Here is a 14,572-nt window from a genome sequence, read left to right on the forward strand (position 1 = left end):
CTCCCTCCATCCCTCCTCTCCCTCCCTGTCCACCCCCCCCCCCCCCCCCCCCAAAAGATTCGAACTTAGGAGCTGAGACAGCAGTACCGTCTAGAGGCAGCACACAGAAATTAAATGGAACATTGGTTCTTCAGGAGAATCATGGGTTGAGAACTACACCTCAGCTTAGGTTTGGTAATTAGCAATGAGCATAGGTGATTTCGAGCTTGTGAACTAACATACCTCTTAAAACGAAGTTGGGTAGGCTCGAACTTGGCAAACAATGAATTTGTAGTGAAATTACACAACTATCAAATTACAGGGCCTAGAGAGGTAAACTAAAACATACCCTAGAGAGCTCTAGAGAGTTCTTATGAATTTCCCTGGTAGGGACATATAGTGGAGTGTAGCCGGCTTGGTAATAGGCAACATTTTGTTAACAGGAAATAGTATAGGAAGTCAGTTGGCTAATGGAAGTCAATATACTGAAACAATCAACAATACCAGTGGTGTACATTGATCAGGCAGTTCAGGAGATAGAAGAGTCCTGGACCTCCGTTTTCGTCTTGTTGGAAGAACCGCTGGACAGGTCCATGCTCTGTGTTGGGGAATCTTCTAGGTAGCGTGCAAGGTCTTGAGGGCTTGAAAAGAGATGTGGTCTGCCATTTTCGATGATTTTAAACTTCAATGGACCTGCAAAGGAAAATTGAATATCTTTTGCCTTCAGTTTATATCTCAGAAGAAGGAATCCTTTCCTCGTTTCAACAGTTTCCTTAGAATAGTCTTGGGTGAATATTATGCGTTGACCTTCCCAGGTGACGTGATGATTTTTCCTGGCGAACTGCAGAATGGTCTAAACATGTTGGTACCGGAGTTGTTTGCAGATCAAGGGTCAAGGGCCTTTTCTTCCCTGGACATTGAACATTGGTATTCTATGTCCTCTGTCGAGCTCTAGGCCGTGTTGGAATGTAATCCCTGTTATCATCGGTATCCAGACCTCAAGGAAGGCCACACATGAACCTGCATCCTTCTCCGAAACTCCAAAGATACGTATGTTTCCTCTCCTGTTACGACCTTCCAATTCAGCGTTTTGTCTTTTGAGAACTTTTGTGGTGCTCTGGAGATGCTTTATTATTTTTGAGGACTGAGGGGGTCCTGTCTTCCATATCACTTAGGCGTTGTTCCGCTTCACCGATGTTCTTATTCATAGTGATCATGTCCGCCCTGATTGCCGTAAGTTCTAGCTGCATAGTATCAGTGTTGCTTTTTGTCGATTTAGCTAAGTCATGGACTTCTGCAAGTTTTTTTAAGATCATGTCCATAGTAGTTGTCAGATCCGACCTGTCTTTGATCGGAGATTCTGAAGGTGACGGTTCTGGATGTACCTTCTTATTGTTGGTCCTGCTTTCTCTATCCGCCATTGTCAGGCAGGGTCGAGGAGTTTGTGGGAATGAACTGATGTGCCTGGCGCTGTTGGCGAACAAACTCGATGATGTCCACTCTATCGCTCCCGCTTGCCCCCCCACACCCTCATGCTGTCAGCACAGGATCTGTTGAATTACGCTGTTACAGGAGTTTGTGCCAGCAGTAGTGGTCAGAACGCAGGCAGTGAGAAGCGGAGTAGTTCAGCAGTCCGCAGTCAGTCGATAGCCGGGTTACCTGCACTGAGGGTAACACCAGGTAGCAGGAGACAGTAAAATAAGCAATCAGAAAAGGCGGATTATCAAGGCAGATTATTGGTAGTAGACCACAAACAGGCAGGTTTCAGGCAAGATCTGTATGGAGGCCTTAAGGCATTGGGTTTTGTTTCATCCTGCTTCGATGCCGTGGATTAATGAGTGTAGCCCACGCTGGGGTCAGGATGCGGACGTTGCATGTAGAGATATGGGTGCATGTGTGCTGTATACATGCAGGCGGCCGGTGGTATAATCCTACGGTGTTCCTGTCAGGGAATTAATGTGAGGCGAGAGACCTGAGAAGGTATGATGTCGCCATATTGGATGTGAGACTTGTGGTCTGAAAAGCGGCTGGTTCGCCACCCAGATCAGTCTACATAGCCCCACTGTTAGTATGCCAGCAGGAGATCAGGAGCCAGTCGAGGGGTCAACTTGGTGCAGCGTGTTAAGCGGCCGCTTTTCTAGAGACTGAGTCAGGCTGTAAGTAGAAGGGTGCAGCGCACATGCCGCCATTTTGTGACTGGAGTAAGAGACATCCAAACTCCTACTGGCTCTTGCACAATTGACTGTGGAAAGTTGGGTGGGGGGTTAAATGCAGAGCTCCTTACATTGCGCTGCAAATATGCTCTTTTTGATGACAGGTCTCGAAGCAAGCTGTTGGGTGCACGCTGTGATACCGTGCTGCTAATGCCCGTCCAACATTTTGAAGTCAGGCAACGCGGAGCAAGGGCGCAGCTTCATGTCTCTCGTGTCTGTTGCTATTTAAAACACCCACCTTCTGTATCGGTGGGGTAGTGTAAAGAAGCGCCGCTGTTCAGGCTGCCGCTGGGTCAATGGTGCCGGGAATAGGCGCCGGGGCTGGGATAGTCTCATCTAGCATCACGCCGACTTTTTGAGGCTGCGTGCCTCAGATCCATGGGTCGCTGGATGCGATACAGAGTACAGCTTTCCCTGGGCAGTTAGGTCGAAAGTCGTAGCGTCATATTGTGCTACCTGGCGAGGTGAGGTGAAGATTGATCTTTCTGACTTCAAATACAGAGTTTAGCTCCCTGAATAGGGCCTTGATCGATCCTCTGTCTGCCGAGCTACGCGTTCAGGCAGCCATAGCCACTGCCGTCCAAGCCACGCCCCCCCAACGGGCATATCTTAATAAGGAGAACACTAAAGGAGTTCTTCCTGTAGAAAGTCATATATGTCGATAATCTTCCATCAAAGAGTCACAAGTGTTATCTGGCAGCTGGTATCAGGAAGACCCTTTAAACCTGAACATCAGAAGACAAAGCCAGTAATGATGCAGGCAGCTAAAGAAGATTCTTACTGCTGAGGAGGTCAAAGTGGCGGAATATTCATGTTTCTACTTCAAATTTTACAAACCGTGACATCACTTTAGTTGGAGGAACCAAGACTCTAAGTTTCATGTGCTTACTACCATAGTTCTAGTTGCCAGTGTTTCCCAGAAGAGATTTTGCTAAGCGAAACTTTGGAGAGCAACCATTATCTGAGCAGAAGAAGGAAACATTTAAAATCCAAAATGAATTGATATAGTCTCATCATATGAGTGGAATATTGGACAAGCATATGTAATGGAGCATATCAGATTGTCGGACAATACCTATTTGAGATCTAGATCATGCTGCATTGCATTTGCAGATATGGACGTTGTGAGGAAAACGTCCTGAAGGATAACTGTCAGCTAGAATTATTAATGAATCCAGAAGTCCAAATGCTTTCTAAATTGTTGTTTGTTTGCGGGGCATGGATGAGATCACACTAATACTGCCTGGGCAGGGAGACCCATTTAGAGACTCATGGCGCCCTTATTTGTCCCTTCTCTCACAAGATTATCGGGAACTGACATATGCCCTAGGTATCTCCTCCTCCTACGCTTGCCGGAGATGGCCACACAGCCACAAACAGACAATTCTTAAGCAAATACAAGGCTGTTAGGGTATAAATTTCACACTGTGGAGGTGAGGGGTGGGTGGGGGGATTGAGGTTTGTTAACCGACTTTGCATCAGCATACACATGTATGTGTCTCTTAATGGTTTTTAGACTCACTGATGACCAAGAGAAGTTGTTGGCAGTACTGTTTGTCCTTTTTGTGTGAAATGCCAATAAAAAAAGAACTGAACCATAAAGTGTTGTTTGTGGGAAGAACAGCAAAGGGACAGTTCATATAGGCTATTGCAGACTGAAGAGCAAAATCTTGCCTGTTCAGTACACAATTCCCACAGTTGATAATACATTACACTATTTGATAGCGAATAAATAAATGGTTTTATGTGGCTGGCCTCAAATTTTCATAATCTCAGGGAATAAAGAAAAAGAATTCATTCATTTGTCCACTTCAAATTTGGTTGTATGCCAAAAACTGTCAGACAATGTGGCTAATTGTGTTTGGTTGGACTCTAAGAACACAACATCAGATTACTGAAAGTGTTAAACTAGAAGTACAAGGTCTGAACGTATTTTGTGTAAAATATCAGTTTTGTTGAAGTGATGTTGGATACATTAGTCAATTTGAATTAGTAGAATGAATAGTTGCTAATCCCATCAAAGCTATGACCAGTTACCTTGAAGGAAGGTCAAAGTTTCTTAGGGTTTTGTGGGTATTACAGAATATTTGTTCTTGGATTCTCAAAAATATACAGACTGTTTACTGTGTTGATCAAGGGGTACCTGCTTACCAGAAAAAAGGTGAAATGAAAGCTTCAATACCTGATTATAAAGAGAGGGAAACAATTGGTTTAATATGGATTGTATAATGTGAACTTGCATATGGTCCGTTGATTAATCTTGCAGGTTTTGTCCTGCATTTGGCCTACATTGCTTGATTAGAATCTGAAACCTTAGCCAAATATAATGTGATAAACCGACAGTGCTTATGTATTGAAACTCTACCTATGTAAAGTTCTCAGTCATCCATTTAGTTCTAGTTCATACTATGTAACAGTACGAGTAAAAAAGAAAACGTAAGTGACCTACAAAACGCCAGTTCTAGCCTCCTCAAACCTGTTTGTGCGCATCGGCTCTTCTTATGTGTGGCAAAAAGACAATGGTAAATTCGCAGTCCTGATTCACAGAATTAGAATTGGGCTGATTTTACGATCCCACTGTTTTTGCAAATGTGGAAATTCTTCCAGAATGTCTCAAACTCCTGATTTGCAAAGTTAGGTTTAGGCCAGATGTGATGCTCTTCCTGTGTAGTTCGACTTCAAAAGTAGACAAATACCTCACAGGTTTGTGGGTATTCAAAAGCCCCTTGCAGGTTGTGCCCACTCTGGAACCATACACACATTTATTTTGTGGTAAGGAGCGAAGAAGGTGTGTCTGCACAGTAAAAAGGGGTAGGCAACTGTAGGGTCAAAGATCACAAATGAATTGATGATAAATGTAAGTTTATTGGAAATAAAGAAGCACTCCCTGGAACATAACTGAAAGCTCCGGAGAGTAAGCGGTAACTGACTTCACCATAACTGTATGACATAGAATGTACAGTAATACACTGTCCTGTGTAGCGAGACAGGTATATTCAAATGATACACTGTGCTGTGTAGCGAGACAGGCATATTCAAATAACAATAAATGCACGAGGTACACCAGATGCATGCGCGAGCATATACACGCGCATGTAAACACAACACACCTTCCTCCCTTATAAAATGAAACAAAAGAGAGAGAAAAAAAAACCAAAAGAAAAAAAATAAATAAATAAAACTTAAAATGTTCCTATCATGTAAGCAACAAAATCTGACAACCACTTTGGTTTCCTAGTAGCTCTTCTCTGTAAAGAAACATTATGACTATGGATAGATTGGGATTGGGGAAGAGATTGGACACCCATATCCTGATTGAAGTTACTACTACTGGAACAACAAGGGGTAGCAGCCATGTCACTACAAACAACGTTTCCACTTACGTCTTCATCCAAATATGAAAAATCAGAATGTTTTAAAGTAGGTTCCTTACAATAAACATCCTTATCCGCCTTGAGAATAGCGATCCTACTGAGATTCCAAACTTTATTATCTGATAATCTCACTGAGTTTTTTAAGATCTCAATGACTTCAAAAGGACCCATAAATGAACTTTCTCCTTTCTTGACCTTCCAGGGTTTTTTAACCTTAACCATCATGCCAATTTCCACTTTAGGATCCATTTTAGAACCAAATTTTCCATCAAAATACTTCTTATTGGTACAATGGGTACGAGTAAGATTCTCTTTAACCTTTCCCAAATCCACATTAGAAGAAGTTGACTTCACTAACCATGATGGATTCACCTTAGTTCTAGGAATTCTTCCCCTCATGATTTCAAAAGGAGAATATCCAGTCATTGAATTCATGGTCATTCTGTACATCCAGACTTTGTTAAAAATTTCAACTTCCCATTTCTTGTCATCATTACCAACAGATTGTATAGCACCCTTCAAAACTCTATTGAACCTCTCTATTACTCCATTCCCACTCGGGTTATATAAAGAAGCGGTAGAATGGACTATGCCAAGCCTTGAAAATAATCATTGGCCTTTTTTTAATTGAATTGAACTCCATTGTCTGATATAATCCTTACTGGTAGCCCTTCTTCAATAAAAACTTTATCAAGAAAACCCAAAACTGAATCAGTATCTATTTATGAACAATTTTGATAATGGGCCATTTAGAGAAAATGTCAATAGCTGCAATGATGTATTTAGAATCACAACCAATGGGACCCATAATGTCTATAGCAATGGTCTCCCATGGATTGTTAGGAATGGTATGCACTCCCATATTTGGTTTAAGAGTAACTAATGACTTGTCAGAATTCGCACAAACAACACAGTTCCTAACTAATCGTTCAATAAACACATCCATGCCTGGCCACCAAAACAAATGCTTAACTTGTTGTTTAGTCCTGACCATGCCACTATGACCCTCATGGCCTTGTAAAACTATAATCTTCCTCACACCCACTGGTGGAACAATGCGTTCACCTCTTTTAATGACATTTTCACAACAAGAAAGTTCTGCTCTCACCTCCCACAAACTCTTCAATTCTGAATTAAGATACTTCTTATCAGGCCAAACACCAGTGATGTAGCTAGCCACATTCTTTAAAACCTCATCGTCTTCAAATTTGTCCCTCCAAAGAGTCTGATCAATAGAAATGGGACCCTCATCATGAATCATGGGGATCTGAAAATCATCCCATTCATTGTGCAAATCTTCCTGAATGGGTAAGGGCATCCTTGATAGAAAATCAGCAGATACATTTTCCCTACCAGGTACATATTGTATATCATAAATAAAATCCTGTAAACGCATAGACATGCGTGCAATGCGGGCTGAAGCTCTTAACATCCCTTCAGTAGTGAGAAGACGTACTAACGGTTTATGATCACTCCTCAGTATACATTCCTTACCCCAAACAAACACCCTGAAATGTTCCAAAGCCCAAATGCACGCTAAAGTCTCCCTTTCTATCGTGGAATATTTTTCCTCAGCAGGAGTAAGAGCCCTGGAAGCATGTGCAATGATGACTTCTTTTCCTTCCTTAGTTTTTTGGGTAAACACAGCCCCCAGCCCTTTTGAGCTAGCATCAGTAGTAATGACATTTTGTAAAGATGGATCGAAACAAGAAAGTGCATTCGCAGAACAAATAGCACTCTTCACATCACAAAATTCCTTCTCACATTCATTTGACCATTCAAAAGTAACTCTATTCTTAATCAACTGTCTGATATTATATGTTCTACATGAAAAATCAGGTATATACCTGGCATAAAACTCAACTAGTCCTAAAAAGGATCTTGCATCATCCTTAGACTGAGGATGAGGATGAGGAGCAGACTCAATGGCTTCTAAAAGAGAGGGTTTTGGTTTGATACCTTCTTCACAAAGTTCATGGCCTAAATAATTTACAGAATGAACCCCAAATTTGCATTACTCATACTTAATGGTAAGGCCATGTACATTTAGTGCGCCTAAAACTTCTTCTAGAGCAGCAATGTGATTGTCTTTGTCATCATTGAACATCAAAATGTCATCTTGAAAACAGATGGCATTTTTGCAATCCTTTAAAATGTCCTGCATAACCCTCTGAAAAATTGCAGCTGCAGACGCCAAACCAAAAGGCATCCTATTGAATCTGAAACACCCAAATGGTGTAATAAATGCAGTTAGATCCTTACTTTTCTCATTTAGCACTATCTGGTGGTAAGCAGCAGATAAATCGATGGTTGAGAAAAACTTTGAACCACCAACCACAGATAACATTTCAGAAATGCGGGGAAGGGGAAATTGATCTACAACAATATTATTGTTGAGATGGCGAAGGTCAATACAGAGTCTTACCTTGCCATTGGCCCGTCTGGCAACCACTATGGGCGAAACCCATTCAGACGATTTGATCCTTTCTATTATGCCACCTTCCACTAAAGCATCTAATTCATTTTTTACTTCTTCTCTAACAGCAAAGGGAATATTCCTAGCTTTATGCACCTTAGGACAAGCATTTTCTTTTAAACGAATTTCATGTTTAAAATTGGTTAACCTCCCAATGCCCTTTGAAAAAACATTTGGAAATTTTTTTAACATCAGAGAAGAAATTCCATTCTGTTCATCAATTAACATTACAGGATTGGGACTGTTAGGATTCAATATAATATCAAGTTTGCCCAGGTCAAACCAGCTAAGTACTGAAGGACCTTTTTTTGAAACGTACAACTTTGCAATACACTTTCTGTTTTTAAATCTGAAGACTAAAGATCTGAATCCTAAAATGTCTATCCTTCCACCAGAGTACCCTTCAGGATTGATGTCACTTTTCTCTAAGTGGCTACCTAATCTTTGCACAAATAGCTTCTTCCAGACAGATTCACACACAATAGAATAAGGTGATCCAGAATCAGCATACATGTTGATTTTTACACCTCCAATAACCATATCACATAATGGCTTTTTCTTAATGCTGGTATCATTTACATTCAGAACCACGGACTCTTTTACATTCAAAACAAAGGAACAGTTGTTAGAGTCATCTGTGAAAGCTTCATCATCACTATTGTCACTTTGCTCAATACATTTCACCTTTTGGGTTAATTTTGCCCCTTCTGCATGCAGAAGTAAAATGTCCCAATAGACCACAATTTGAGCATTTTTGTTTTAAACCAGGACAGACTTTGTTATTTGCCAAATGTGATTTGCTGTTGCATCTGAAACATTTTAGGTTATTCTTGAAATCTTCAGAATTACTCTTGGGTGAAAATGTTTGTTTCTTTTTTGAAGAATCCCTATTCTTATTATCATATTTAGGATTAATCTTTGAAACAACATCTTTACTAATAGAGACTTCTTTCCCTTTAACCTGTTGTGCACTTCTGCATGAAAGTTCCGCTTTTCTTACAATTGATATAACAAAATCTAGATTCTCATCACCATTGATCCATAACCTTTCTTGTATAGTTTCATTACTGGAGTGCATAACAACTTGATCTCTAATAAGGTCTTCTTGTAAATTTCCAAATTTACAATCTAATGCCAGAGTCTTTAAGGAAGAAACAAAATTGTCAACAGACTCCTCACTTAACTGTTTTCTCTGGAAAAACGTATACCTAGATATTCCTATACACACCTTAGGAGAACAATACTTATCAAAATCGTATACAGCCTTATCAAAAACATTCATATCACCACTGGCTTGCGATACAGGTAATTGATTGAAGGCCTTTAGACCTTCAGGTCCTAAGCAATGCAAAAAAATACCTTTCTTTTCTGGAGCTTTCATCTTCCCATTGGCATCTAAAGTTTCAATATAGTTTAAGAAGTAAGCCTTCCATTCAATCCAAGGCATACAAGGAGAACTACCTGCTGACCAATAACTTTGTGGTGGAGCAAGAGTATAACCCTGTGCACACATAGTGAAGAAAATGTGAAAATTGAATTACACTTAATATTACGCTCTATATATCTAGTACTCTAATAAATAAATAAATAAATATACATTAAATATATGTTCATCAGTATTCGTTGAGTAATTTTCTTTGAGCAATTTCAATGAAGGAATAAAGTACTTGTGAAGGAAGTAATGAGGTACTTGTAGATGGTTGTAGAAAAGAATAAACAGTCACACGATCCTTGAATAAGTAGGACGTTTTTCCGTTTTCACTACTTATTGTAATTGAATCAAGAAAATAAAATGAAAAAAGTCACCTCTTTCCATTCCCAAAAGTCACCTCTTTCCATTCCCACTTCGTATTTAGTGAGCCGTATTTTTATCGTTTACAAACGGAGAATTTAAAGTCACCTCTTTCCTTTTCATTCACAATCAACCGGAGAGTAGCGTCTCCAAGGAAGTACTTCAACTGCTTCCGCCCAAAATCATTCACGCGTCATCACAGGGATCAAGGAGACGGTGTTCGCGCACACAACGCAGGGCGGGGAACCGAGAAGAGACTTTCCAGAGTTTGAAGAAAAGAGTGAGTAAATTTATTCCAAACCTCAATAAGGTATCTCCGTTTGACTTGTAGACGCCGAAAATTCCTTCTGTGTTGAATAAAAACGTTCACCGATGTTCATTGAAAATGAGTTTAAAACGTAAAATAAACCAGGAAATGCTTCTAGATAGTTCGTAGATATCCCATCCTCGTCGCCAAATTGTAGGGTCAAAGATCACAAATGAATTGATGATAAATGTAAGTTTATTGGAAATAAAGAAGCACTCCCTGGAACATAACTGAAGGCTCCGGAGAGTAAGCGGTAACTGACTTCACCATAACTGTATGACATAGAATGTACAGTAATACACTGTCCTGTGTAGCGAGACAGGTATATTCAAATGATACACTGTGCTGTGTAGCGAGACAGGCATATTCAAATAACAATAAATGCACGAGGTACACCAGATGCATGCGCGAGCATATACACGCGCATGTAAACACAACAGCAACACTGCACGTTTAACAGGGTTGTGCAGGAAGGGGTCTCCAGGGACACAGTGCTAACTTAAAATACTGTTGGAATTTGCTCCAAATGAAGTAGACTTATGGAAGCCCATTTCTAACTTTGGGAGATGCTCCTCTGTGAGTAGAGCAGCGGGAGTGCGGAAGATGGCTAAGCCCACCCCCTATTAATGATTCAACAATCGCAGTATTGAGTGTATCCTCAATCAGTATTGTATAGGGGCAAATAATTAGGCAAATAGGCTTCTATACTGTGTTTTTTGTATCGCTGCTGTTTATTACACCTACCAGGAATTCCCTAGCTCACCTTGGAGTAATTCAAGCATGTAAATCTATGCGAGATCACAAAGCTGGGGAACAGTAGGTAAATGTAAAAACCTTGTTTACTGGTGTCCAGCTGTCCAAGCAAATATTTTTTGTGAATTTTAACTAGGCAGATCTTCACCCTGTATCTGTTTCTACTTTGCCTGTATATTTTCAGACACCCACATCTTTAGGAACCATGCCCTCAAGTACTCTTGGCACAACTAAGTCCCATCTGCTGATTTGCTGCACCGATCCCTCCACACTTGGGTTTACACTAAAAAACAGGAACCCTATAGCTGTCTAGTAAAGAGCTTTCATTCTCCACATAACCCTGCAGTACTTCTGATAACAACACTAATTCCTTGTGTCGTACTTCACACCTTTGTGCACCCGCACTAGCATCAAAATACATTTTGAATTCTGCGCCTCAGCTGTCTCATTCCTCATCTCAAATTTCGCGCTAAGTAGTACTCTTAATTCCTTATACTACCATACATAAATTTTTGTATGAATTTAATACAATTTTTATGTATATAAATCACCATCACATATATATCGCACAAGGCAGGTCATATTTATTTCATCGCTAAATTATGTATTTAAATGTTACTAGCTAACGTGTAAGAGTAGAAGGTGCAAAAAAACCAGAAATTTAAATCTCGTACTTTTTAAAAATGTGAACTTTTTTTTAAACACACTTGATTACCCACTCAATTTGGAGTTAAGTGATACAGTTGTGTTAATACCTTTTGTATATACATGCACATGTAAACTTAGTTGTATGCATTCGTTTTAGAAAAAGAAGCTGAACATTTCTGAAAACAACACGAATTCCTTGTGCCATACTTCCCACCTTTGTGCACCTGCACTAGCACCAAAATAAATGTTGGATTCTGCACCTCAAGATGGCTGTCTCATAACTCATCTCATACTTTGTGCAAAGTGGTCCTTTTAATTCCTTACACTGCCCTAAATAAATGTTTGTAACAATGTAATACTATATATATATATATATATATATATATATATATATATATATATATATATATATATATATATATATATATATATATATATATATAATCACACAAGACTGGGCATATTTTTTTCCTGAATAAATTATGGGTTTAAATGTTACTATTTTAAATTTAATAGTAGGAGATGCAAAAAAAAATCTATTTTGCAAACTTCTTTTTTTCACACACTTGATTACCAGAAAGATATGGGGCTGAGTGATACTGTTGTTTTAATGCCTGGTGTTTTTACATGCACATGTTAAAGTAGTTGTCTACATTCATTTTAGAAAAAGAAGCCCACACTCTATATACAAATGCAAGAAAACAAATGCTGATATCTGCTGTTCCAAGTATTCTTATTCTGCATCTTAAAAGATTCCACCAGGTAAGTTAAAGAAAAATACATATTAATCACAACATAAGATATTTTTTAAGTGTGTTTGCTCTTTACAGTCAACCTGCCTGGGGACATTTTCTCTGTACTTAAAATGAAATCCGAGGTTTATAAATGTTCCAGAGCAACAGTGATGGCTAACAGATACAATTTGCATTCCTCTCCTTTTGTTATAGTCCTGTGGATGCAGTGATTATTCCTTTCGTGACGTCGGGTATTGAGACATTTGGACGATCCCATTAAATATCACTAAATCCACGCGCCCTCCATTAGTTTCTCATTATTTTCTGAACATTTTTGACATAAAGGACTGGATTTTGAGTTGTAAAATTGAAATCTCCAAGGTCACAGGAATTAAACATCTTTACAATGATCCCCATGCTATGCTTTTGGAAACTGCTGCGCTTTTGAAAACTCGGGGTTTGACATGGCCAAGGAAACGTTTACTAACCCATTAATAAAAGCGACACTAGAAGTCCACATGCTCAACTACGTTTACTGTTCCATTTGTAGTTCACAAGATGAAGCAGTCTATGAAAGATGTCAAAAATATAGCCTTTTGATTATCTAGAAATGTTATGTTCCTAACAATGAGTGTCTACTGAGTGCTTTTTTAAATATATACTGCAGATCACTCAAGTCACTTGCTTTTCTAGATCTGTTGAATCTAGATAAGACTATTATTATGCTACTGTGCCAGAGCAAAAGGCCCACAGAAGAAGGAGAAGCCTAAGGTAATACAACAGGGCAATATAACACGTTTTAGTAGATTTGGCACAAACTAAGGGCGTGCTGAAACGTTATTGACTATGTCTCTCTCCTTAACCTCCTACTGGCAACTTTCAACAATAATTTAACTTCTGATAACATGAACCAGGATACATACCTCACTTGCAAATAGAGGCTATATAAAATTCAAAGAGAAGATATTTACCACACTGCAAAATGTGGTACCTAGAAATAATGCTTAGTCCTATTCATACTGATCTGTAAAACAAATGGTATTCCGTGTTTCCAAGGAAACTAGTTCATTTATTTGTAAAAAAAGCACTGATTTCAACCTTCTTACTACATTATTACTATCTTCTTCTCTGAATTAGCATTGCAGTAAAATGATCCACAAGAGGAATTCCAGTTCTTAAGGTGCAAATGAGGGCTGCATGCTACCCAAGAATAATAAAGAATCTAGTAAAGATTCCTTTAGAGAACAGGTAAATTACATATTCAGAGGCTACAGTGGACCTTCTCACATCAACGGACTGTTTCATGGGATACTAAAATATGAAATAGGTTGTCTTTGTTCGTAATGTCTGGAAATGCCAATAGTGTATTCTTTGTGGACTAAGAATTCCTTCTCTCGATTAAGTCTTTAAGATAAATATATCATACCTTACCGGTTGAAGTGCCTTTGTCTTAGGATCAGGCTAAGCTCCTGACTTTCAAGCTTATGTTGGGTAAATTTTATGTTTCAAAAGTACTTAGCTCCCTTCCATATTGTAACTTGGTATTCATTCCCCCTGCAGCAGAGCAAGTTACTTATTAAATATTTAATAAAGAGAAAAACCAAAGATAGTGGATGCAGTAACACTTGAAAATGCATCCTCAGCACACAGTATTAATAGCTATAATCTTCATGGTTCATATTTTGAAAAGTAAAGCCTCCAATGCAGTCACATCCCTGAAGGAAAGAAAATGTTATTCTTATATGATACCTGTTCAGGGAATTACTTGTGTCTTGGTTCCATTTTCTTCCATAATTGTCCAAGGGCAGATATTCTTGGCGATGTAGAGAGATATTTTTTTTTCGGTGAAAGTAAGGATTGTTGCTTCCAAGATCCAGAGTCTTGTCCAGATTGAGAAGAGGACAAGATAAGAACCAAGGTATCAGATTCTGAATTTAAAGAGGAAAAATGTAAGAGTCCTAAAAAAAACCTTGAAAAGTATACAGGTCAGAAAATCTAGAAACACACAAAGAAAAATACCAAGATTCTGTAAGAATGAGGGCAACAAGTATTTGAGAATCTTTTGAAGGGAGCAACAAGCTGGGTAAGAGATGTTACGACACACATAAGATATTGTCTGACTTCCTTTTGTAGAGGAATGTCATGAGTAACCTGGAAGTACTGTCAACAAAAGGAAGTGATAATCTTCACCCATCTTTAAAAGGGAACCATAATTGACACAGGAAAAAAAAGGAGGTTTCGCAAAGGCAAAGCCCAGACATGAGATTCAAACTTTCTTTTGGAACTGGACCTGATT

General features: G+C 39.1%; 1 protein-coding gene across 1 annotated transcript in view; it reads left to right on the forward strand.

The window, feature by feature from the left end:
- USP45 (ubiquitin specific peptidase 45) overlaps window positions 1-14,572 on the forward strand; it is a 2,087,971-nt gene that overhangs the window by 1,782,212 nt on the left and 291,187 nt on the right. Inside the window, exon 15 of the mRNA XM_086926622.1 lies at window positions 12,207-12,304. Within this exon, the coding sequence (XP_086782748.1) occupies window positions 12,207-12,304 (98 nt within the window). The remainder of the gene's footprint in view (window positions 1-12,206; window positions 12,305-14,572) is intronic.

The sequence above is a fragment of the Lissotriton vulgaris genome, chromosome 6 (assembly GCF_964263255.1).
Source record: "Lissotriton vulgaris chromosome 6, aLisVul1.2, whole genome shotgun sequence".
NCBI lineage: Eukaryota > Metazoa > Chordata > Amphibia > Caudata > Salamandridae > Lissotriton > Lissotriton vulgaris.